At 37.1% G+C, this 27,584-nt stretch overlaps 1 protein-coding gene across 1 annotated transcript in view; it reads left to right on the top strand.

Annotated features, from left to right (window-relative positions):
- The window catches only part of FREM2 (FRAS1 related extracellular matrix 2), a 128,337-nt gene that overhangs the window by 86,783 nt on the left and 13,970 nt on the right, over positions 1 to 27,584 (top strand). Inside the window, exons 7-17 of the mRNA XM_042839144.1 lie at positions 6,095 to 6,244; positions 8,015 to 8,224; positions 8,488 to 8,685; positions 9,353 to 9,517; positions 9,595 to 9,777; positions 12,576 to 12,706; positions 13,431 to 13,589; positions 14,394 to 14,697; positions 16,872 to 17,003; positions 17,602 to 17,933; positions 26,976 to 27,168. Of these exons, the coding sequence (XP_042695078.1) occupies positions 6,095 to 6,244; positions 8,015 to 8,224; positions 8,488 to 8,685; positions 9,353 to 9,517; positions 9,595 to 9,777; positions 12,576 to 12,706; positions 13,431 to 13,589; positions 14,394 to 14,697; positions 16,872 to 17,003; positions 17,602 to 17,933; positions 26,976 to 27,168 (2,157 nt within the window). The remainder of the gene's footprint in view (positions 1 to 6,094; positions 6,245 to 8,014; positions 8,225 to 8,487; positions 8,686 to 9,352; positions 9,518 to 9,594; positions 9,778 to 12,575; positions 12,707 to 13,430; positions 13,590 to 14,393; positions 14,698 to 16,871; positions 17,004 to 17,601; positions 17,934 to 26,975; positions 27,169 to 27,584) is intronic.

The raw sequence follows: 27,584 nt of genomic DNA, 5'->3' as shown, positions 1-27,584 counted from the left end.
AAAGGTCACTTAAAATAGCCAATCTCAGATATTTGTTTTTATCTTGAAATACCCGTTATGGCTGAGAGACTACTTAAGACTCTTGAAAAAGCTGAGCTGTGATATAGCCTACTGCTTTCAGATATCCTTACTGACCCTGATACAGACATACTTTGTAACCTAAATCAATTATTACCAAACAATTATGAATTGCACCTGACATTGAGGAAAATCCGAATCATCTCTGTTCTCCAGGCTACAAAGTATGCTGGATGTCCTTGCAGCAGACATGGGACTCCTAAGTAAAAACTGGGTAACCATAGATCAGGTATTTCTACAACCACTTTATTGCAGCCCTAGGTCTTGCAGCTAAAGCAGTGATCTGCTTCCTCTACTGTGTTTCTGTGTTCATGATTGATGTTAAATCATTCATGTATCAGTGTGGATTCCAAGCCCTCTAAGACTGTAGGGCAGGCAGTCCTGTGATGGTACTGTGTATAGAGAAACTGAATGTAAAGGGCAAGTTAAAAGGTAAAGGTACAAAAGGAAGTACTATGCACCATAAGTTAATTAAAAGTGAACCATATGTAATGTTGTTCATAGCAGTTCTTGATCTTAATTCACTCTTTGCTGAAATTAAGTTGCATAAAACAAGAGTAATCTGGGAATGAAGTGTCAATGTATGACATTGCTTTTGTGGATTCAAAAATTTAGTGTGTTTTCTTGGAAAAAAGAGAACTGGATTTGGTAAAGGTACCCTTCATTAAAGTTTGTCCTTTTAGATATTATAATGTTTCCATCTTACTTTAAAGAATCTTTATGAGGATTTTGGGCAGTAATTAGCTGTTGAGACAAATGGAAATCTGGACATTATTTGCTTGAGATAATGTTTGTGGCAATTTTGCTGCAACCAGTAATTTTTACTATGAGGTGAATTTACTTTTTGATTGCAAAAGTTATGACTACAGTGCTAAGAGGATGAAAGCTGTTAGGATTGCAACAGATGAATTTGAAAAATAACCTGTCCTGAGACATCAAATAAGAAGCTATTGGCATTTGCACAGTAGGTATCTGACCTAGAATTGAGCTTTGACTGTAATCTTTACCCTTGCTTCTACACCATTCAACCAAAATGAATGACTTGGCAAACGTTACTTGGATAGCTTCAAGTATGTGTGAATAGCTATGGAGTGCTACCTATTTTCCAGTGTTAGAGTCCTCTGATAATACAATAATATACACTGTTTAAAAGAATAGTCCTTCTAAGCTTTTCTTTTACTCTCATTTAGGTAAGAGAGGCTACAAAGGCTGGTATTCACTTCTGTTAAATTTCTTCTATAATCTCATGGAACTCTTGTTCTTAACTAATCTATGTGCAGCTCAACTAATTCACCCTCTGAAGAGTAGAGACACCTGTGTTCAATATAGACTAGCCCCAACTCCACCATTTAATGCTAACCATGAAAATGGATTGCAAGTAAGCATTGTGTCGCAGTATACGCGTAACCTGGGCTGAACCAGCTCAAGCCCAGAGCAAATGTAACCATGCTTGTCTTTTGTTGGGTCTAAACTAATTATCTGTCAACAAACAGGGTTCATTCCTTTGAACTCAGCCTGCATGTCTAATGTAGCAAGTCTGGACTGTATGAGTAGTGCTAACATCATAGCGTTGTTTGTACAGTGCATGGAAACCAAGGTGGGAAAAGCTTTTAGAAAGAAAATTTTTAACACCACTAGAAAAGAGGAAGCATGTGTTCATCTGTAATGATTATTCCAATATCTAAGTACATCAGCACGACCAGTCCTGTTTTTTTTCCAATTATTTATCTCCTCCTGAGAATGTATACATATATATATATATATGCATATCTTTCTCTCTATCCATATATATCTCTCACTGAAAATATTAATCACTGAAAATCACGTTATTATTAAGGCCTATCCTGGCATAGAAGAGTCTCTTATGTGTTGGTCTAACTATCCTATCTTTCATAGTATTTTGTGCTGGCAACTCAAACTGACTGTAGCATTTTGCATATGCTTTCTTCTTCTACCATGATTCTACAAAGTAGTTTGTAAGGATATCATTTGAAGAACAAAAACTTCCTTAGAAACAAATATTTTCATTCCATTTCATTGATTTTCTGATATATATTCAATGATATACATTTCTGATATGTTCATTATGTTCTGATATGTGTTTTGATATATGTTCTATACATGTTTCAGGTAAATGTTGAATTTCTAACATATGAGAAGCATGTTTGTTTTCCTGTTACTGCTTTCTGCTGTAGTTGATATACACACCTGACTGTATAAATACGAAGGCAAGACAAAGATTTCACTCCTTTGCCAAGAAAACAGGGAGTAAAGCACCTAGCCTTTCTTTCTGATTATTGTAACTTCATGCCACTGAAATCTGTGGGTCTGAACAAAAACCTCTTTTAAAAAGTCTTCTTACTTCTGAAAGAGAAACCATTAAATTTGCAGTAGTCTCTCCAGAGTGATTATTGGATTAAAGGTCTGCTGTAAGCGAGCCCACAGTCATTGTGCGGAGTGTTTTCCAGCCGTGACCTGAGCAATACAATGCTTCCCCTGTTAGCAGCTTGGCTTTGCAATTCCCCTGGGAGCTACTAACACAGTTAACAGGAAATGAGCTTACAAAACACTTGTAAGGATCTGTTTCCTAGGATGAGTAACCATACAGAGCGTGTCATTCATTGAAGATACATGCCTCTAGAAGTGTGAAAAGCATGCTCAGGACTACAAGGCTAGCTAATTTTGCATTTAGGCATTTTTATTTTTGTCTGTGACTGCATGAACAAATAGAGCATGAGGGCTCTTTTTCAGCAAAAACAAGCATTAGGTTAACATTAAAATAAACAAAACCATTTTCATCTTTGAAAATTTGAAGTACATCATCTAAGCTCCATAAATGGTCAATGAATAGAAGGGAATACTTCCAGATCTCAGATTTAATCACTGTGGCGGGTGATCCATTCTACTTCTCCTTGTTATGCTGGCAAACCTTCTGGAATTGCCTGTCTTTGTCCTTGAAAACTGAGAGCAAGCAGGCTGTGAATGAGTACCTCTCACTTAAATGCTTAAAATGAGGTGGAGTTGGGGCTAGATCAATTCCGGAACTACCAGGACATCAGTATACAATCAAGAGGATTATAAGAATAAGATTAAGCTTGGAAAACCATGCTAATCTTTAAAAATACTTGTTTAAGAAAATGCGCATATTAGCTATAATGATTTTTTAATCTTTTTTTTTTCTGCTAGTACATTCATAACTATTTGATCTTAGTAGCTGTTCTATATTTTTAAACCTCTAGAAGTTGAATGAGTATTTGTCCATCTTGAGAATTTTAGAAGATCCATGGAGGTCTGAAATAGCCCCATAAGTAGAAAACCATAATCAAAATTAATAATAATTATACAAGACTTGCTTCCTTGTATAGGGAGTAAAGTGATACCTCCTATTTTATTACATTGGCCCACAGCATCAGAGGTGAATGTTGGTGGTATGGCAGCAGAGGTTGAAGCTTCCCACCAATATTCCATTACATTTTGTTCTGTGTGACAAAGAGAAGAGGGACAGTCTGACAAAATGATGTCTGATATGGACATGAAGCAAAAGTGTGTCATTGAATTCCTCTGTGTGAAAAAAAAATGGCACCCACTGACAGTCACTGATGCTTGCTGAAGATTTATGGAGACCAAACAGTGGATGTGAACACAGCAAGGCAGAGGGTGGTGGGTTTCAGCAGTGACAACAGAAATGTGAAAGACAAGCCACGTTCTGAATGGCCATTCATGGTTGTCACATCGCAAAATTAAGAGTCAAGACCTCAGTCAGCTCATCTGTGTGAATAGGCTAATGAAGGTCACGAAGTTGGAAAATAGTGTTTTGTAGCAGAGAATTTTCTCTATCAAATAGTTATTGTGCTTCTTGTATCTGTTGTAGTTTCCATGAAAATAGATAGGAGGCATTACTTTCAGAACAACCGACGTAGAAGAATTTCCAAAGAGCATATTATATTCAACTGAGTATTCAAAATATTTCAGATGAAAGCTTCTCAGTCCCAAATATAAATGCAACCACTGACAACCCAATCTCTGTAGGCAAATAACTTAATATTGATGTATGTGTCTGTCTTTGTATACATACAGTTAAATACACATCGTGGTGAATAAAAGTTTTGAAGTGGACCTGAAAGATTTTTCTGCCAAAGCCAGACATTTGCTCAATTTGTCTTTCATCCTGCAAAGGTTGATGACCTTGATAATGTTGAAGCTAGTCTGTGAGTCTGCACTGTCATTCAGTAAACACATTCAGTTCCATCAGTTTGCTGCAACCCATGAGTCTAGTTTTCCCAGAAGAGAGGCAGCTTCATTTGTTTTCACTGGTGGAATATTAAGGGGTTTGTTTGCTTGGTTTTTAATCATTTTGTCAGTTGTGAAATACAGAAAACAATCTTGAAACCAGAAGATTCTTTTCTCCAAAACTTCTAATTTAACTGTTGTGCACAATTCCAGAAGACTCAGGAACTGCTGCCTTCTCAGAGGAAGCTTTAGCTTATGAATAACTGAGCAACTGCTTTATATTATTTGTTGTTAATTTCAATTAAAATCTTTTCCTACATTGTTTGGTTTTCTATAAAAAGAAATAAGCAATCTTTAACAGAGGAAATCTTTTCTGTATGCTATACAGTCACTCAAATTGTCCTCAATTATTGTGTAAGAACTTTGTTTTTTCTCTGATTATCCTACAGGCCTCTTCAAAACCTTCCTGAGAAAATATATTCACAATATTTTGTTTTATTGAGCTTAGCTGAAGTCAGAGGCAGGTTTCTCAATTAGAAGATATCGTTCTATAATAACAGAAATCAGATACTTCAATATAATATAATAGTGAAAATTGACTGAGTCACAGAAATGATAGGCCTAACTTCCATTTATGTCTATTCCTTTGGGTAGCCTGTACCTTTGCTCTGTAGAACCATAAGTATTCCAATCACTTCCTTTGAATTTGTCCTGTATGCTGATGAAAGAGAAGAATTCATAATGATTAAATTGCTATGATATTTATCAACTCAAGTGTAGTTGGCCATATGTAATATGGTATTTTGCAGCATGTTTGTGGTATCATAACCTTCATGTTTATAACAAATTGCCACTAACAGCATAAGAAAATTGTGATGACATAGAAAGTGTATTTGTACAGATTTTCAAGCACTGGGGAAAGTGGTTGTGATTTCTGCTGTGCAATGGGAAAATTGAGGCACTGGATATGTGTGCTTACTTTTATATGTTTGAATGGAAATTAAAGGATAGCAAAGGGGAGCTATATCCAGGATGTAGCTGGGCTATGTTTTCATTCCTGTTTACTTTGTAAAATTGTTGTGAGTGGAAAAGTTGAAGAAGGGAGGAGAAAAGTTGAAGATAAAAAATATGTCTGTTAAGTGGGATATAGCTTAATCTCCTTTGCTTTTTGCTCTTCTTTCTTATAAACTCTGGGACTTAAATATTAAGATGAAAGACTGTTCACATTCCAGTCTACATGAAGTAAGATGGATTTTGTTTTAAATGTTAGATATGAGCGAACTAAAAATTAAGTCTCTGCCCCTTTGGTTAGATAGAAAACATTTGCAAAGCAGCTCCAGTCATATATCTTGTTCCAGTCTAGTTTCGACTACAGAAATCTCTGAGAACATTCTTATTAATCTTTCATTATCTGTATCCACCTTTGTCTCTTTGTACCAAAGTGAAAAATGCAAGGAATTTACTGGCTTGTGCACAGGACACAGCTCAAGTAAGTTTAATGAGATAACATATTTGTTTTTACACCTACTAACACACAAAGTTGGAAACTTGGGAGGCAAGGAAAAGAGGACAGTGTTGATGTAACAATTGCTGTTCCAAAATGGCTAAATACTTGAAATTAAGCTAAAAATACCTAAGAAAAAGTCTTAAGCTTAAAACAAATACGTTATTTCAATTATTGAATAGAGTGAAGGTCTCTCCATTGTCTAACATGGATTTTATGCTTTCTCATTACCTTTAGTGTAAGGTAAAGAAATACTAACAGATATGATTACTCTTTTACCAGAACCAGCATTCTACTTTGGAAATGATGAATACTATGTTGATGAGAGTGCTGGCTATGTTGAGGTACGTGTTTGGAGGACAGGAACTGATCTATCTAAAGCTGCCTCTGTTACAGTGAGGTCTCGCAAATCTGAATCAAGAACTGCAGAAGGTAAGTAACTGTTTTAGTCTTGTTTCATAATACGTCTCAACAACAAGTGCTGCATCATTTGGTCTTACTTGATTGAGATTCAGATACATAAGATTAAATTTACATGTCTCAGCAAATCTTTCTTCTAGAACAAATTAAGTTCTTAAGAATTTGCTCTCAAACAAACTGGAATAGGAGCAACTTTAAGGTCCAGAACTGAGAGAAACTCTTTCAAATATTTGTATAACACACTGTTCCACAAAGGCAGTTGATTATTGTCTCATATTCCAGACACAGGCTTATAAACCCTGTCAACATGCACCATTTCTCCCCTTACTCTTTCTGTAGACAATGAGAAATTACCTAGAATCCCATTCAGTAGGAGGATTGCTACAGCTGTGTGGCTCAGTGGTGGTTTGGTAGAATCTTTGTCTGCAGAATAAAATTTGAGTGTACATCAGTATTTTTGCAAACTGATACTTGAGACAGCCAAATGCAGACTTCATGAAAAGATCAGTTATGTTCCTTAGTTGCTTATCTTTAGCATAACTAGACAGTAGAGTTCATCTTTTCAAGTAATTTCTAGTGAGGTAAAGTTGTGTAAAGCTTTACTGTTAATTGAGTAATATGGGGAATCTGAGCACTCACCTCTAGCAAGTCTTTCTATATTGTTTCTCATGAAAAAGGAAATTATGTAGTCTAAAAAGAATATATGATTGCTTCATACCCTGGTGCCTCAGCTGAGAGGCCCATGTGTGGGTATAGCAACAAGGACTCTATGTCCATCTGATGATGGCCTTTGAGGTCACCATATTTGTCACTTTCATGTAATAACAAACCCCTTTTTATTTTCAAAGAAACTGCTTTCCCCAAAGCTTTGTGTCAACAGTTCTGTTGCTTAATCACCTTAAAAAGAAATACTAAAACTTAGTCTTTTTCTAAAGTTCTAGATATCCTTAATACTTTGGTTCTCATATACACTTACATTTTAGTCATTCATTTAGTCATTTAGTCATATGTTTAGTCATTGTTTTGTTTCATTCCTTTTCATTGGTTTGTTTGTCTGTGGGCTTGCTTTACTTAAAACAAAACAGTGATTGAGCTTGATGATCTTAGGGGTCTTTTCCAATCTAAATTATACCATGATTCCATAAGAACAGAACAAAGCATAAAAACAAGGCAAATCAGATCAGTCTGTAAGTGAATAGAATTTTGAAGAGAATAGAATTGTGAAGGGAATAGGAGTTGACAAACCCCACCTGACATGGTTTGGGCAGAATTTGATTCTTTCAGTTTCCCTTCCTTCTGTTTTTTGTTTCTCCTTTGAACAGCACTTCTCCCTTACACTCAGCTCACTGCCTTTTTTTTCCTTCCTTGTTTACACTGGCCTCCAAACTTCAAAAATGATTACAGATTAATACGAATTGACTTTCCAAAAGACTCTGCTTCATCTCCAGAATCTCTCAAATTACTGTGCTTACTTTCAGTTTTTATTTTCTACAAACTATATTGATTGTAGTGTAATAACTTCTTGTTTCCAAGAGAAAAGAATCAGGCCAGGTTCGTGACTTGTATCACTAAACAAAAAGTGACAATGTAAAGCAGAAATATCCCTTCACCATCGAAGTTGACATTGACTGCTAACATTTGACAAAATATTGAAATTACTTTTAAAGAAAAAATAGATTTAACTAAAATTAACTGTTTAGTGTTATATATGTTGGGTATTTTTATTTTTAATTACATGTAACACTGTCTATTTATTTATTTTAATCCCTTCTCCACTGGTAGCTGGAGTAGATTATGTTGGTATCAGTCGTAATTTGGATTTTGCCCCTGGAGTCACTATGCAGACATTTCGTGTGGTAATTCTGGATGACCTTGGACAACCCATGTTAGAAGGAACTGAGAAGTTTGAGCTTGTGCTAAGAATGCCTATGAATGCTGCCCTTGGAGAACCCAGCAAGGCTACCATCTTCATCAATGACTCAGTCTCTGACTGTGAGTTAATTTCTTGTACCCTTTCACATTATTACCCGAGGTGGATGACTGCAATACAAAGACAGCACATGTCCTTTTGGATCATACCAAAGCCAGTGAATCTAAATCTTTCAGCTGCAGACAATTTGTTATGTCAGTTGCTGGGTAGCTGCATACGTTATATACCTGGTGCAGTATAGCACAACAAAATTTGAACTAGGGGAGCAAAGGTCTGAATATCTGCAATAATATTTTACACATACATTTTGTATTTCTCTGCACAGTGCCTAAGATGCAGTTTAAAGAATCTGTATATGTAGTCAATGAAAATGATGGACAGATTTCTGCCATGATATACAGGAGTGGAGATATCCAATACACATCAACTGTGAGATGTTATACAAGGCAAGGTTCAGCTCAGGTAATGATCGACTTTGAAGAACGTCCTAATACTGATAGTTCCATCATCACATTCCTTCCTGGTAAGCTCTTGATCCTATTTTAGAAGTCTTTAGTCTACTACCTTTTTGTTTTGGTTTGGTTTATTTAATTTTAGTTTTAAATTTCTTCTATAAACTAATTCCAAAAAGACTGCTTTGCTCTGGAAAACCAAATTCAAATTGAACATTTCGTAGCTCCAAAAAATTTTTAAGGAGATTTGAAACCAATGGGAATTTTAAAGACATTAAAATGGAATAATGTAAGTGAAGATACACACAACTGGGGATTATCTTAAAATAAGCTTCCAATTCTTGAAATCCACAAACTCCAGGGTAAAATTACCTTTAGTATTCCTGAAAGTTTCTATTGTACTGTTTCCTTGTGCAAGTATTTGATTCTGAAATAATCACTGTGGGTGAGTTCACTGAAAAGAAGTATAAAGATAAGACAAAAGGAACAATACATGTAGAGTGGATATACTAAACATAAACTTGTCTTAGAGAAATCCCAAAACAGAAGATTCCATTGAAACAGTTGTGACAAGTACTCCTTTCACTGCTATTGCTCATTAAATTGCATGGTACCAAGATAGTGAGGTGGGTGCCTTGGCCAGAATAAGTATCCTTTTCCTTCAGCTTGAAGAAAAGTGCTGTCAAAAAGCAAAGAACACCTAAGATCTGCATGATATTACCTTCAGAATGATTGCAGGTGAGACAGAGAAGCCTTGCACACTGGTGCTTATGGATGACACTTTTCATGAAGAAGATGAAGAACTACGTCTGGTTCTTGGCACTCCAAGAAGTGATTCATCCTTCGGTGCCTCTATTGGTGAACAAAATGAGACCCTCATAAAGATTCGAGATGATGCAGACAGTAAGAAATTATTTGATTATTATTAGCTTTTGCAAGCCAATTAGTGGGCTCTAATTGTATTTTTCCTATAATTACAGAGGCTATTATTAAATTTGGTGAGACCAAATTTAGTGTGAGTGAGCCAAAGGACACAAGGCAAGTAGCAGTTGTAAAAATCCCAGTGATTCGTCTGGGAGACACATCCAAGGTTTCTGTTGTGAGAGTTCATACAAAGGATGGATCTGCTATTTCTGGAGAGGACTATCACCCTATATCAGAAGGTAATGTCAATCAGATGTTTATCACATCCTATGGTTTGTGGGATTATTGTTATGCATTATAATTAATTATTATTAACATTATAGTATAATATTTGAACAATTACATAATTTCATTAATAGAATTAGCTTTTGCTGTTTGGATTCAATATGGGCATAATCCAGTGTGGTACACAAAAAAAATCAAATTCTCTTAAATGCCATGTATCTGTGAAGACATTTACAAAATAATTGTGACTCTTGAAGACACCTGTAGCTTGAATAACAGTGGGAAAAATGTTTGTGCTATCATTTGTGTATTACCATTACTCTGCAGAAGCATTTAATCATTGTGAAGTTCTTTTTCAAGCAACTCAATAAGTTAATGGTTTATTGCTCTATCTAGGAATGAATATCTATTTCTATTTTTTTGTTCTACTTTCATAACATTTAAACTTACTTTCTGTATCTCTGCAATTCACTGCCCACTGCTCCTTTCAAGTGATGAATTAGAAGAGAAGTTGTGAAACAGAATGAGAAATTTCATAGCTGATAAGCTTCTTTCTTTTAGTAGCCCACCCACATGGTTTGTTGAATAAAAGCACCATGTATTTTCTGTCTTCTACAGTTAATGAGAATACATGATATTACTCTGTGTCTTACCACTCAGCTTTCCTTGTTGGAGTGTTTTCACAGTTTGAGATAAACAAATTTGATGTCCAGGCCAGCTGCAGGGTGGGACTTAATTCTGAACATCAACAGCGACACAGAGACATCTTCAAATTCCACAGAAGGAGAGGCATTTCTCACTAGTGATATTTGAAAAAATGTTAGCAATTAAAAAATGATCAAGCTGGATGTTGCTAACACCAGCCACTTTGTCTCCTGCATTTCAGTCTTCTTCTTTCCTCCTGAAAGCCACAGGAATTTTTAATGTCAGCTGACAGTGTCACTATAAGTGTTATCTTATGCCTTTCAGTTTTGCTTCACTGGTCACTCCCTTTCACTCCTTATCATCTATACTTTATTTCCCATATATGCTCCAGCTTTCATCCACTGCTGCTTATTGTGCTTGTCCCTTCAGAGTAGGGTTGTGTTTCAGTTTACTAATTAGAATGTCACTGTCTGTGGGGCTTTTATTTTCTTCTGGTCTTCAATTTCTGTTGGTAATTTCTGTGCCATTAATACTTGCATACTTTAAATAATAAAGACTGCAGAAATAATGTAATCACAGCATGTTTTAGGTTGGAAGGGATCTCTGCAGTCGTCTGGCCCAGTCCCTGCCCAGGGCCACATCCAGGCAGCTCTGGGAGATCCTCAAGGAGGAGACCCCACAGCCTCTGGGCAGCCTGTTCAAGTACTCTGTCACTGCACAGCACAGAAGGGCTCCTGGTGTTCAGAGGGAAACTCCTGTGCTCCAGTTTGTGCCCAGGGCCTCTGGTCCTGGCACCAGACACCACTGAAATGAGCCTGACGCTCATTTCATGCTCCCTTCAGGTATTTATAAATACAGGCTCAACATGATCCAGCAGTGTGCCCTTGTAACCAAGAGGGCAAACCACATTTTGTGATGCATTAAGCACGCCACAGCCATCTATTAAAAAGAATTGAGTCTCCGACTATATTTTGAATTAGTGTGTCTTCACCTTGAATACTGTGTGCAGTTCTGGGCTCCACAATATGAAAAAGATGTTAAGATACCAGATCCAGAAGTATATCCTATGAGGTGAGGCTGAGGATACTTGAGAGAAGAGGAAGCCAAGAGGTGACCTCATTTCTCTCTGCATCTCTCTAAGCAAAAGGAAAGCAGAAGGAGGTGCTGGAATCTACTCCCTGGTAACCAATGGCAAGGCTTGTGGGAACTGTACAAAGCTGTGTCATGGGAGGATCAGACTGAGCATTAAGAAACATTTCTTTACTGTGAATGTGATCAAACACTGGGCCAGGCTTCCTACTAAGGTGGTTAGTGACCCTGTCAGTATACAAGAGGAATTTTGAGATTGCTTTCATTAATATGCTTTAACTTTTGCTTAAACCTGAAGTGGTCAGGCAGTTGGACATGATGATCTTTGAACTGAGCTATTCTACTCTACTCTACTCCTATTCTATTCTATTCTATTCTATTCTATTCTATTCTATTCTATTCTGCTCTGTTCTGTTCTGTTCTACACTGCTAAGCTCCTCTCAAGCCTATGAGATCACTTCTCTTGAAATGCACGTATTTCTTTAGTATGTCTCACCCAGTCCATATAAAATGTTGAATAGTTTCTGTAGTATTGCATCCCCTTGCTGATATACAGTTCACTTCCACTTCTGTCAGCTAAGATTGAACTTTTCATCCACCAAAAACTCGGAAGTTTTTTCAGAGACAGTGCTTTTTAATATAAAAAGTGTTTTTTTATAACTCTGACTTTGTGCCTTATTTAGGTTATAGCATTGTACTGAAGTACATTTTGTTTGAGTAAACCCTGACAACACTTATCATTTAGAATTCTTAAGTCTTTAGGTCATTCACATATGTTGTCAGCATTTATGGAAAAATTAGTCCTAAATCACTTCCAGAATATTAAGTTCAGTTGTACTACATCCTGGTTTTGCAGATCTCTTTTTGTGATGACAGTTCCTCATTGTCAGTGAATTCTCTGTGTATTCACTGCTATTCATTATTATTTTTAGCATCAAATAGATTAAACTAAATACGCTCATATGAACTTGTGTAATTTGAAAGGTGGGTATTAGCTACTGTCTCCTATAGCTAGGCTCAAAGTTCCAGCTTCTTATGAACATCAAATTTACTTTTAGGTGTCTCGTTATGTTTTTAGAAATTGAATTTAAGGAGGGTGAAACACAGCACTTTGTGGAGATTGAAGTTCTCTTTGATGGAGTTAGGGAGATGAGAGAAGCCTTCACTGTTCACCTGAAACCTGATGAGAACATGGTTGCTGAAATACAGGTAACAAAATAATTCCAAGACCTCAACAGCAAAGCCTGTAAAAAGATATTCTTGCTTTTTGGCTTTGCAGCTTTATTCTTCTCTTAAAGTTTATGCAAGCCATCTTTGCTTGTAGTTTTAGAGGACATGCAATGCAATCCCATCTGATACTGTAATACCTACCCCAAACAGTTTGTTGCCATGGTGGTAAGGTTCATGGTTTCTAGAGATAAGGATAGTCCATGTAAAACAGAAATTTTCAAGATACCTTTCCAGATATATTCTCTTTTTCAAATCAACACTAAAAATCTTGGAAATACTGGCTGGCCGTATATGAAATATATACTCTATGCTGCAAAAAGAACAATCAGGTGAAATAGATCTTCTACTGTCAAAGTTATGTTAAGATTTGAAGTAGCCACATATTCTTCCTTATTTAGCACTATATCATACATACTTTAAGTATAAATGGTAAATTTTTCTGATTCTGCATGAAAATAGTGTTCAGGGTCTGCTACCTTCAGTGTACAGAAAACCAAAAAAAACCCCAAAAACTTCTAGTTTGATAGTCTGCAATATACTTTCTAGTGCCTGAAACTTTTCTCAACAGCTCATACAGCTGAGGTTTTAGAGCTTACCCTGGGACACTGTTTCAAGATCCATATATACTCTGATCAAGGTGTAGCTTGAATTCCTTCGTTTGTTTAAATCTTCACAGAAAACATTTTTACCTTTTCATTATCAGACAGCCAAGGCCATTGTTTACATTGAAGAAATGAACAGCATGGCAGATGTCACCTTTCCTTCTGTCCCTCAAGTTGCATCCCTTTTGATATATGATGACACTTCTAGAGCCAAAGACAGAACCAGTCCTGTGGCTGGCTATCCTGTCATCTGTATTACAGTGAGTATTTCTGTGGAAAGGTGGAGCAACACCAGTATATGGATTTTGTTCAAAGATCCAATTAAATTGTAGACAATATTATTAATCATATTGTTGTGAGTCACACATGAATTTAAGCTAGGACAGTCCTAAGTGCTAATATAATTTGTCTGGATAGCAAATGAATTTTCAGGAGTACAAAAACCACTTGGTCATCACTAAGAACAAGTTTGATACTTGTACACTGTCTGTAAGCTGATTGTATCACCTTACTATTTTCTACATTTCCTTGCATTAAGTTAAAATCACTGGAGATAACCAATGAGCCATCGTTTTTAATGAATGTCACAGACTGAAAAATGACTGCTGTTTTTTGGAGCATTCTTTTGCTTTGAGGAAGTTTTTGGTCCTTCTGTATCTTCAGTTTCTTACACCACTCATTACACACAGGAATGGGTCATGTTTTGGATGGTTTTCCTAAGTACAAAACCAAAAGTAATCTTTAAACGCAAAGTGTACTTGCAGAATTAGATCAGGTGTGATATCCTAGTTAAAGTAGCAGGTAGAAGTGTAGTTTGAACCTCCATAACTGTATTTTCACCCATAAACTACAATTTCAAATGCAAGTTTTTTATTTCAGTTTAGTATAAGTTAGACAAGCCTTTTAATCTACCTTAAAGGTGATAAAAGTATCACAGCCAAAACAAATTAATTATTCCTCACTGGAGTTACCTGTTCCACATTGCTGAGTTTGTGACTATTGAAAAATTAAAATTCCCTTGCCTTAAAGCAAATAAATAGTTATGTATCTGCCTTATTTTGCAGGCTTGCAATCCTAAATATGAAGACTTTGATAAGACTGGTACGATATGTGCTAGCGAACACATCAATAATACTCTGACACAATATCGATGGCTTGTGAGTGCACCCACTGGTCCTGATGGTGTTACCAGTCCCATGAAGGAGGTTGACTTCGATACCTTCTTCACTTCTTCCAAGATGATCACACTGGACTCCATTTACTTTCAAGCTGGCTCTCGTGTCCAATGTGCAGCTCGTGCTGTGAATTCAGATGGGAATGAGGGTCTTGAACTTATGAGCCCTATTGTAACTATAAGCACATCAGAAGGTAAGGTATCAACTATTACAAAAATTCCTAGGCTACTTTTGAAACCCACTTTCCATAGTAACAAAATCAAATGGCATTATAAGGTATTTTCACACTTACAGCTTCAGCTTTCCTTCTACTTTTAGTATTTCCTTCTACTTTTAATATAGATAGTGTCAAAAGTATCTTAGCATCAGAAAAGTGTATATATTGAATTGATGCTGCATCCTCTCAACCAGTATAGGTACTGTAGTCTACTTCCTTTGCCCAGCCACCTCTTTTTCATGGAACTTACACTGTTATGAACTTATGAAGCAGAGGTTTGGAACCGATATGGGCATGAGTACAGTCTGATAGCATATGCTATTTTTTCATAGCAATCTCAGATACTTTTTTTTACTGTATAATCTGTTGAATGAGTAATTGTCAGCCATCAAACTGAATTACAAAATATTGTATTCATCATGTCATCTCTGCTGTTTCTGTTGCTGCATTAAGTCTTCTGGTTTATGTAAGATCTTACATTACACAATTATGTGACCAATTTGCAATATCATTTTAATTTCCTTGACCTTTCCATCCAAATGTTTTTATTTAAAACCATTTGTCTCCTGCAAAGTTAGGGCTTTACGGAGCTTAATAAATGAAATTTCTATTTACCCATTTTCTTTATTTCACATTTTTACTGTAGGCTAAAGTCACTTTTGTATCAGGAATCCTAAAAAGGACTAAAAAGGACTCTGTCTAAGGGTATTGTCTACAAGATACAATGTAGTGCTTTTTAAAGACAGACAACTTTGCGTTGGATGAGCTAGTTTGGTTATATAAAACAGTCTGACTATGTTAGTGTTATAATGATTACACATGATAAATTAGCAGGACTAATTAGCACAGGACCATCATTGAATTGTCACAAATATATTACTTCCAGTACCTTAGTGGTCTTGCGATGAGGAAAAGGAAAACATCAGTTCTGATGATCATATACAACACAGATGGTGGAAATCAAATAGTTGTTATATGCTATTTTCAAAGATGTACACTGATCTAAGCAACATGCCAAAATCCTGTTTGCAACTTCAACAGCATTTGACCTCCAGTAAATACACCAAATTCTCGAAAGTAAGTCAGACTGTGGAAAAATAAATAAATAAATAAATAAAAATTGCATTTAGTCTCTTTAGCACATCTTACTTCCATTAGAGAATAAACAAATTATTGTTTTGCAGAAGAGAAATCTTGTGCCCTCAAGCCTGCTGCTTCCAGCTTAGAGCTGTTGAGCAAAATGAAGTCCACCAGAACCAATAAATGATCCAGGAGGTGAGCCCTGCCTCCTTTACTTTGTTTGTAACCCCTCAGAAATGGGCAAATAACAAAACGTGCTAAATCAGATTATCAGCTTCTGATGGTTTCTTTCTCAGAAGACCCATCCTGCAACCAGGATGCAAGCATTTCTACACTGAACAATGTTACTGGAAGTTGCACGTATCTCATATCATACAATTACAAACCTAATCTGCTAGTCCTGCAAACCAGGATTAATCCTAGAACAGCTTGAATTAAGCCCGGAATGGGCTGACAAAGGAATTTACAGATTCTCCAGCCTTAGAGAAACTTAGAATCAACAGAATAAGGCCCTGATCTGGCTTAGAAGCTGGCTTCATTTTGAGCATGGCGTTCCTAGAGAACATTTCCAACTAAAATTAGTTTATGACAATATTCTCTTATGGGACAAGTGGCTTATAGAGTCCCATCAAGTCATATATGGGTCCATACCTCAGTCCAGTTCTAGAAGCACCTGAATACTGATCAGTGTCCTCCATAAAGCTCTATATGGGTTTAAGGGAAAGGGAATTAAGGCCTCTGAGGTCATCTGTAAGGAAGTAGGGTGCATGACACTTATTTTGCAAGTATGGTTGCAATGTTTAACTGAAAATGTACAGGTGCAGTCATCACCAGGTTCTGAAAATGTGATCCAATTGATAAAGAATAATTTCTACTTGACTGTTCTTTTGCATAAATTCCTGTTCAAACCTCTGATAAATGTTTTCCATAGCATTTACCTGTCATTTCAGAAAATTCTCCTTGTTTTAGCAACATATCTAGTGGGAAAAGAAGTGTGTCTAAAATTAATGCAAGGGAAAGTATAGATTATTTCTTCTGGACATAAAGTTACTTTATTTTTTGTCCATTAGGTCTTTGTCAGCCTCGTGTGTCAGGAGTAGTTGGAGCAGAACCATTCTCTGCCAAACTGCGCTACACAGGCCCGGAAGATCCCGCTTATGCCAATCTCATCAAACTGACAGTCACAATGCCACATATTGATGGTATGACAAAAGCAGCTGGGGAGTCGAGAAAAGTTGTACAACTTGCTGTCATTTGAGCTATTTTATCAGTCATGTTATTTTAAATAGTCAAAATCGTTGTGTTATCTTTTAACACATGAAACCAGAAAAAAATGCCATGAGTGTAATACAAATGCACTTTGCAGTAATGCATAAGATGCTGTATAACTTCACAGTCTTTGATGTGAAGAGTATTCCCAGATTAATTGCATAGTTGACATAAATTGGGCTAGACCTACACTTAATAAAATTCCTTTGAATGCACAGTTATAACAAGGAATGCTTAACTTTTTTTTTTTTAACATATGAAGCAGCTTAATTGCTACATGCTTCTGAAAACTTAACAAAAATTTGAATTGAAAAATACGTTACAGCTTTAGAAATATCTGGCATTTCATAGTAAAATGACAGACACAGCATATCATCTTTCTTTGAACTCTCAAGTACATTCATTACCGTAAGTTCCAAGTACAGAAGCACTTCATAATATGCTTGGTTTTCGAGAGTTTTTTGCCAAGTTAAGCAACTCAGAGCACTGAAATTTAGTGACAGTGATATCATTATTTTACCTTTTTTTTAGGCATGCTGCCTGTTATTTCTACAAGAGAGCTCTCCAATTTTGAGCTGACACTTAGCCCTGATGGAACTAGAGTTGGAAACCATAAGTGCTCCAACCTGTTGGATTACACAGAAGTGAGGACCCACCACGGTTTCTTGACTGATGCTACCAAAAATGCGAATGTGATTGGAGAGACCATTCCCTACCAATACAGTCCGGGAATCAGAGGCTTCAATACCTTACGATTCTACCGAAATCTGAATCTGGAAGCCTGTTTATGGGAGTTTGTTAGCTATTATGACATGTCCGAGCTCCTCACAGATTGTGGAGGCACCATTGGGACAGATGGACAGGTACCAAACTACAGCTTGATATTTTTACTATATTCTTTAAATTGAAAACTTCCCATGAAATGTATTTCTAAGTACAATAATATATCTATTCATCCATTAATAGTTTTAAAAGTATTCCTTTTTTTATTATTATTTAACAAAATACAGACTTCTGCTAAGGACAGTATATTCCCTAAAGCTATCAGTGTGTCAGTTAAACACTAATAGGCTATATATGAAATCCTTGTCCAACTGAAATTAAGTGAGTGACTGAATTTGAATTAAATTTGCTATAATTTTCACTCAATGAAATACCTACCCAATTTTTAGCAAGCCACTTTAGTCTTTTCTTAGAATGGGAGCCTTTTAGAGAATTACTATCCTATTACTGTTAGCACATAGGTAGTGCTAGACTGTTAGTCATTTTGTATCTTAAAGTTAAGAAGAACTGTGAAGTCTTCCTGCATAATGGACTGCATTGTACTGTCAGCTGCTTGGCACTGCTCATCTTTTGCTCGCAGTGTAACAGGACCCACCAGTGCAGACAGCACAGTGGTCTCACATTGCCCAGCACAAAATTCCTTGGTTGTGAAGCAAAGAGAAGCTGTCAGTGTGGCTGAAGAACAGAGCTGTGAAAGTGGTTTGGAGATTATAAACAAGGAAATTGGAGAGATCTTCAAATGTCCTTTGGAAAATGGTTTCCAGAAATCCATAATAGTGTGGGAGCAAAAAGAGTGCAACGTTTCTTCTGCTGCAACAGCGAAGTTAATCATTCAGTCTTCATTGTGCAATTACTACACAAGCCTGTCTGCTCCCACTCAGATTCTGGAAAACAAAAGCTGTAGCCAGGAAGATCGATCCCTTATGACACAGATATGTCCCTTTAGGGATAATACAGAAGGACTGGAAATGCAGTGCCTTGTTTCACAGAAGTCCATGCTGAGCACATAGCTGTATGGTAAGCCAGCTCACTTTCCTGGCTCACTGGCATTACCTCTGAACCACTGTGAAAAGGATAAGGCCTCTGTGAAATGGCCAGAACTGTTCTGCTTTTTAACAGGTATTCATCTAGGAACCATCAGCTTATCCACTCTCACAAGGTTTATATGCACAGAGTCTTCATCATTTGAGTGCTCTGTTGTCTCTCCTGGTTCCTTGTCTATTGCAGAAACCAGTTCAAGGTATCTGCTTTGATGCTGGAAGCTCACTGTTTGTGCATCTGCTTGGAGTTGCCCCTCCACAAAGAGCAGATCCTCCTACAGGTACATTCCACTGTAGCCATGAACCTGTCAGAGGGAAGGGGAAGGCATGAAAGTGTGGGATGTAAGCCTTTCACATTCCCACATGATAAAAATGACAGCAATCTTCTCTGTTCCTAGAATGATCTCATTGCTTCACCTCATTGTTCCTTTTACTTTCTCTTTATGCTCCAGAACATGTACAACATGCAGACATATATTCTTATTTCCCAAACTGCACAATCACAGGTACAAAAAGCTGACAAGCAGCTGTAAGACAATGCTGTCACCTATTTCTCCCATAGTGAAAAGGAAGATATGATTTGAATTCTCTCCATATTTAATACTCCAGTATCCTATAGAGAAAAGGCTGAACAGTCGGTTTAGACAAATGTCTAAATAAGTCTTATGTATGTATGGATGGATATAAACAGAGCAAAAAATAACAATCCTTCCTTCATTTTAGAGAACCTATGTGTTTCTTTGTGGAGGACATGCATAAATGATAATTGGGCTTAGGAAGAAAGCCATTCTTTAAGCTTCAGAAGCGTTATGTATTTTAGATCAGATCTCTCATTTAAAAGCAGAGAGGGACAAACATGAGCTGCAGAGCCATGAAACTGCAGCTGATGTCAGCCCTTAGCGCTCTGTAGGGTGTGGCTAAAAGGCTATGGTGGTAAGTGAAATATCAAGCTGAATTACTTCTAGCAGGAAAGCATTTCGCCGCAGCCGGTATGCGCTTCACTGCTCTCCCTGTTCCCCCCACCTCCATTTAATTCTTCTCCAAGTTTGGTCTTTATCTTCACATGACCCCCCCCAGCTGAGAGGGGAGGCAGTCAGTGCCCTATCTCTGTGGTTGTCACCATTGTTGTCTTTTTCTCCTTCGGTGAGCAATTAATAATCCTTCTCTGTGAGAGGGAAGCTGGCAGCTATGGTTTTCACCATGTTTTTTTTAGCACACAAAGGAAGCTTAATTTCCATCATACATACTGAACCGATAAAGAAATTAAATTCTCTTACCATATCCTGCTACCACTATAAATTTGCTAGCTTGAATTTACCAGTTGGTAGATCTTTAAGCTCAAAATTCTGATTTTCAGTTCTTGTTCTCCAGCGCTTCTATATGATCAAAGGTAGCACTCATGATTCAGACAGAGATATTCCATAAAAACGGCTGGCAATATCTTGTGTGATGTGGACCTTCACTTATGTGAGCTCCTCTAATGGGAGGGGAAGAAGATGAACTTCAGGAAGCAAAGTGTGAGGTGGGAGACCTGCAGCTGGTGTCGTTCTTCTGGCAGCACTCCTGGTGTTTGCCGCAGACTGCAGCTGTCTTTGCCAGTTCCCATGAACTCATGAACTGTCATAATACATACAGGGAAGGTTTTAGTTTTCTTTCTTTTCTTTTCTTTTTCTTTTTTGTCCTTGAGGCCTTCTCCTTGTGACCCATTCTCTTTTTGCAATTACTCTGTGCATGAGCAAACCCTGTGTGAGATAGATGCGGCCCTTCTTTCAGAATATAGCTTGACGCTTTGTTCCTGGGGTCTGCCCATATTCACCGTATCTGAAAAATCAAGCATCTGTGTATCTATTATGGATTAAGGAATGCATATTTATAAATAAAAGTCTGCTCTTTAAATTGAACTTATTCGTTTGGATTATAGCTGTGTTCTGGTCGAAATTAAGGTCATTTATCTTTTGAACATCTTCCTTTCATAATCTGAAATTCAAGGTCTTTGTTTGGCAATATTGAGGATGTAAAAACGTGGAGCTCCTCTATGTAAGTTGTCTTTGTGTATCTTCAGGAAATTATTAGAGATTGGACCTTACTTCAGGAGGGCACTGTGAGAGTAAAGCACTAAAGATATCTCAGGTCCTCAAGACACAGATGCTAAAGCAATGCCAGATTTCCTTGAAAGGAAATTAAAAAATGAAACAGTGAAAACCAAGCAACTATCCTGTAATAAAGCATATGTTGAAGGACTGGCCTACTCTTATTTAATGGAGTGTGAAGTATCATTTGATCTCACTTCCTGCCATTACAGTTATTTGCTGTAAGCAGGCAGTTTGGCATCCAAAGGCTTCTGCGTGTTTCAGGCCAAGTACTTATGTACGGATTTTGCTTTTACTTGTTCCTGACCACTGCCAGACTTGGCATAAGAGCACAAGGAAATTACCATTCAGATTTTATTAGCAACTAGTTAAGCAAGTCTTTGACTGAAACAAAGAGGTAAAAAACATACACTAAAACATTTGTACATGCAGATTAATGCCTTGATTGAGTACAGCTGAAGACTTTGTTTTGCTTTCCGACAAAAAACAGTTTGTTCTGACTTAAATTGAAAACGTTTCTTTTCCAGTATGTTCAGTTCACGTTTATGTTGCATATGGCACTGAGATGCTTGGAAATCCCATATGAAAGCAAATCTTAAAATCACTAATATACTGCCTCAGCTTATATGAGGTAGCTTGCAGAGAGTTTTAGCATTGCATGGAAACAGTGTATTTTCAGCTTTAATAGTTTTAGCTTTACAAAAATCATTTGTAAGGGGGAAAAGCCAGCTTTTCTGAAATTCTCACTAGAAGCTGTAAAACGCAGATGGCCAGAAGTGTCTATTTTCAGATTTTATATTCATGTCAGCCACCACAATCAATTTAAGAAAACCTGCAGTTTGTATTTCCTTGAAAGAAGCTAACAAGCCATCAAGTTGTTTTCTTTTTTTTTCCCTCCAGCTGTCAACCCTATCTATTGCAAAAAAAAAAAAAAAAAAAAAAAAAAAAATCTATTCCAAAGTTAATGCACCAGCAGTGCAACAAAGCCAGAGGTTAAACATTTCAAGGAGCTGGCATTTCGGTGTTGTATTGCATTCTCCTTTCCATTCAGGCTTTTTTAAACAAGGCTGCTTTGCATTTCACCTGTGACCTACCTGGCTGTTTGCCTTCTTGGGGCCAAATCTGAGCTTTGCCATATATTTATTGTGTAAACATTGAGTTGACAACATTGTTGTGTGACTCAAATTTGCTGACATAGCAAGTAAATGCAATAGGAAGTCAGGATTAGGATAGATTGGAGGACAAAAATACAGTTCTCATGAAAAGTTCGGTTCATTAGGATAATCAATATAAAATATGAAACTGTAATTTCTAATTTCTAATTTTGATCTTGCCACTACTGACAGCACATGCCCGTGCTCACAGACATACACACACACTCTCTTACTGCTACTGATCACATCCCAAAGCTATAACATCATTTTCCTGGACAAAGTTCTGTTCTTTGGAATGAAAGCCAAATAAATAAAATTCAGTATAATGCAGGACAGAGTCCATGCCCCATAACCTTAACTGAAAATGATTTGCTCACTTGTTACATGACAGGTGCTCAAATTAATTATGTTTTTTTTTTTTTCTTAATGAAGTTTGACAGTTTGCATCAGAAAGGGGAACAAAAGAAGAACACCTATAGAAATTCTTAAATGGGAATTGTCTGTGACAATTTATCTTGCAAAGAACATGTATAAATCTCTACATCTTATATTGGTATTCAGGATAAATCATGTTCTTCTCTCAGACAACATTTTTAGATGAGCTACTTGAATGCTTTTTTAGCTATCTGAATGACTTTTTTCAGATAGTGATCATAAGATTGTTCTCTTCTTGGAACAATTTTTGTCCTCTGCCTTCTCAGGCATTGTCACAGGATGAGAGACACAGTTTTCCCAATTCAGCTCAGATGTGGCCGTAATTCAGATTTCTGTGCTAGTATCACAAGGCTGGCTGAAAGTCACATCCACTTTTTATTGTATAAAACTAATGTTAGTGAAATTTAGTGAAATGTTAGTTTGCCCATACAACTTCTACAATCTTCTGTTCACAGGCTGTGTAGATACACAGTGCACCTGTTCTGTCTCTCCATAGCAGTTCAGCTGATCCTACACTTACACAGCTCTGAGTTACCATTTCGGTTTCATCAGTGTCACACTGAGATAAAATATGAACAGCTGGCTACTCTCAATAGGCTTTGCAGGAAAATAAAGATAACCCAATGGAAAGAATGCTTTCTCGTGGTAAGAGAGTTGGAGAAGTGGGGCTTCTCCATCTGCATGACACATTCCATCATTTCATTTGTTGGGGGGCTCCTCTTACTCTGACAATTTTCCTCTGCAGTTAATTTCCTCTTTTTTTTTTTTTTTTTTTTTTAATTTTATTTTCTTATATCAAAAAGGTCCCCTGTGTTTTAGTTTGAGTGTCTTGAGTTTTTTCTGTGCTGTCCACTGAAGAGTAATTTTCCCCCTGCAGCTGTTTATTTTTTAGTAAGAAATGAGTTGGCTTTGTAAGCTACAAGTTGCTGTTAGCATAAGCAAGCTATTTATTCAATAACTTTGGCTACCAGTATTATAGGTTTTCCTCCATACTTACAGTGAGTGCCTCAGGAGGGATTTGTGTGCATAACAACTCGATGAGATGGTTTAGAAAGAACTTCTTCCTCTCCCTGTGTCCAGCAAATCACACCTGAAGGCAATCATGCTAATGGAAGCACAGTTTCATAGGTAGATGAATAAATTCCCATGCTGGAGCAAGTAGCCCTACTGCCCAAACATCATATGTGGGTTTTACTAGGAGAGAAGAATCTGCTAAATTCTAGGATGAATTTTCTGACACTTTAGTTTCAGACTTTTCTGCAGAGCAGTAGCAAGATATGGCAAAGGAGCAGCATTTCAGACAGACTTTCTCCAGAGTAGATCCTACTGAATCACAGAGTCACAGAATGGCCAGGGTTGGAGGGACCTCAAGGATGATGAATCTTCAACCCCCCTGCCATAGGCAGGGCCACCAACCTCCCCATTTAATACTAGACTAGGCTGCCCAGGGCCCCATCCAGTCTGGCCTTGAACACCTCCAGGGACAGGCCATCCACAACCTCTCTGGGCAGCCTGTGCCAGCTCCTCACCATTCTCTCTGTACTGCTGGATTTCCCACCAATACAAGTGAGCTGAGCTCACCAGTGCCATGCTTACACAGAATGGAGGCAAGAGTAGCCTAAAATGTGGCTTACAAACCCCATTCATAGATTTCTCTGTATACAAGGTACATGAACAGTGAATGGTACCTAATACTGGATAACCAAGAATAACTTTGAGAGAAGCCTTTTTTTACTTGTGGCATAAGACTGAACTAGAAGAGCTTTGCGGATCACTCTGTCCAGGTCATTCCTGTCAGCAACCTTAGGAACATATAATGTAGTTCCAACCTGGTAAACTTAATCTAAAAACTAATAGGATTTCATGGACTCACTATTCTTGTGAGGGTTAGAAATCCTCCTGATTTCTAGGCTGTATTTGTCATGGCCATCTTATGCCCATTTGTTCTCATGTCAGCACCATCTTTCATCATCCTCAGTAGTTCTTCTCTACTATTCATCTCCTAATGTGTATAGGTGGAATTATTTCCTCACAGCTTATGTTGAACTACTCTAAACAACCCAGCTATTCTAGCTGCTTCTCATAAAATATTTTGATTTCTTTTCTACAGTCTACAATGCAAATTAGGCTTTTTCAAGCATGGATGATCAAAGCTGTTCCAGATAAGCTCTCACTAGTGCTCTGAATAATGGCATGCATGCTTCTAATTTCCACTCCATTCCTCAGTTTATCTTAGGCACATATCACATGGAGGGGATACGAAGGTCATAGTTATGATGTGATCAACTCACATGCCGAATTTTTTTCTCCGCTATTCTTTCTAACCAGTGTCTTTAATTTCAGCCAGAAATCCCCGTCACTGGTTTCTATTACCTTATGCTTTATAGTATAAAATTTCATCTCAGTTCTATTTACTCCTCAAGGTCATTAAACACTCTGTGTGATACTCCAGTCCTCCTCACTAAGCATTATGGATGCATCTTTTCAAGAGGACAACAATTTATTAACTCTTCTCACTTCCCATAAGCAAACTGAATTCTAGATATTTTGCTTTGATGTCCAATTTTTATTGTACAACATGTAGATGTGGGGCAAAAACACAGAGTAAAGGTAACCTAGTTTTGCTGGGAGGACTTTTCAGTAGTGATACATTTTCTATGTGAGCAAATGTATGTAGTTAGCTCTTGATATCCTTCCAGAAAATGGCAAATATTCAGTGTTACTCCTGAATTAAAGGCATAGTAAGATATGTTGTAGATTTGCATTATAGCTTTATCTTTCTTGATAAAAATGAGCATTCAGTGTTGTTATTTGGAATTATTTAACAAATCCATGCCTGAAATAGTTGCTTGAATGTCCATGACAGTATCCCAAAGGTAATATTGCATCTGTTTGTGTAAAATAAATAGGACTGAAGGCTAATGTTGCTGTCCAACTTCAGTTTGTCATCCACACATACACAGAATAAAAGTATTCTATTTTTTTGTTTCAAGTAGAACATCTTGTGTTTACATATAAGAAAGAATAATTAATATAAAATCATCTATGTGTGTACTGGCTCATGCTATCTACCAGACTTTACTGCATGCTACCATGTGTGTTTCCAGACTCTCTAGGCCTACATACTAGCACATCTTATGGAATGATGATAACATTTTAAGTGGAAGGTGTTAAGTGACATAGTGTGTAGATCAAGGAGTGTCATGCATAAAATTAAGCTGTTGCAACTATGAATATTTGCCATAATTAACACCTGAACTATTTCAGACTATTTGGTCAGCTCAGGCAGTAAATTTGTCATTTCATAATATCACTGAAACTTTTGTCTGGCATTTGGAAAAATAAAGGTAGCTGTAAGGTAGTGGATGTTCAATCTCTTCACATGCCTCTGGGGGAACTCAGAAACAGTTCGGTTTTTACACAGTTTATAATGTTCTTTGAATGCTTTCTTTAATAGTGAAAAACACTCTTCAAAGGCCTATAAGGGAACCACTCAGGGGAAATGTTCAGATGCACAAATGTCAGTTAGGCACACTTTCTGCTGGAAGCGAGTGGGAGTTCAACACCACTTATGCTTTTGAAATTTTTCTCCTTGGGAGATGATCTCAATGCCTTTCCTTCTTTGTCTTTGTGAGACAATCCATCATTTTCTACAAGGATCTGTATTGCACATTTTTAATTAGAGAGATGTGAAGTAAGACACTTCAGAAAAGGATTCTTAAATCACGTAAGAGCTGTGTTAAGAGCTAACAGTTTACTGACACTGTTTTTGCCTTTTTTTTATCAAAATGTATAGGGAGAATTTTTATTTCTCTGGTTGATAATAATGCTACTGTTTTGTGCAATATATGCATAGAGGATCTACTGTTAAATCTGTGTCAAACTGCACATCATTTTCAGTTCTTTGTGTGAGTGACAATATGATTTATGTATTTGCATGCAGTATGCCAGTCAGCATCTCTACACAAAGGAGGAAATAATTCGAGAGCTGAGTGAGTGCAGTCTAACAACTCAGACTTGCAATGACTTCTGAGCAAGCTCAGGGTCTTCCAGTAGATCTTGCAGGAGACCAACGTAAGAATGTAAGCAAAAGAGTTAGTTATGGGAAAGGACAGAGCAAACGCAGGAGGATACTTGAAGATTTTCTAAAGTCTTTGTGATATTCATGTTCTTAAAAAGCCCAAACAAAAAGGATGAGTCAAAATTTAGATGTTTGTGTGTCAGAATTTGTGTTTAAGACACAAAGATACAAAGATAACTTGAGCTTCAATGAAAAATAATTCAGGTACAATTTTTAATTCAAGAGGTCTTTTTTTTTTTTTTTTTTCTTTGGCATTGGAATTGCCTGTGCAGTGCTGTTCTTCCTCACCTCTAACCTCAAGAAATCATTTTCTTTTTGCCAGGTTCTCAACCTAGTACAATCTTATGTCACACTGAGGGTCCCTCTGTATGTCTCCTATGTTTTCCACTCTCCGGTGGGAGTAGGAGGTTGGCAGCACTTTGATCTGCAGTCTGAGCTCCGGCTGACTTTTGTGTATGACACTGCCATCCTGTGGAAGGACGGCATCGGGAGTCCACCAGAGGCAGAGCTCCAAGGTGGGACTCTGATTTCTTTTCATCAAAATCATTCTGTTACCGAGAGTGTAATTTGTACTTTACTGTTGGTTGCAAGCTGTTTGTTTTTTGCCCAGCGCTTGAAATTCTCTGCTGTGTTGCTTATGAAAGCCACATTAAGTTGATATCAATTCTTTTCCTGCAAGGAAAAACAACTGCCTCTTTGTGTTTCTAGTACACAAAATTAACACATTTCTTTCTACTCAGGGCTTCAACATTTACCATGTCTTTGTATTCTGTTACCACACACTATATTTGAGTGTTAATGAGAAAAATTGAAACTTTGTTGTCAATATTTTTCTGGCTCTGAGCATACAATTGCAGAATATTTTTGATATTTTGAAAACATTAATTATGAAACATTGAAAAAGAAGAGAAATACATAATGGATATAACAA

This window comes from Centrocercus urophasianus, unplaced genomic scaffold (genome assembly GCF_019232065.1).
Source record: "Centrocercus urophasianus isolate 14NV4802_14NV808 unplaced genomic scaffold, USGS_Curo_1.0 seq_9, whole genome shotgun sequence".
In the NCBI taxonomy this organism is placed as follows: Eukaryota; Metazoa; Chordata; class Aves; order Galliformes; family Phasianidae; genus Centrocercus; species Centrocercus urophasianus.
Note: the sequence above shows the minus strand (reverse complement) of the source record. Positions and strands in the feature narration are given on the sequence as shown.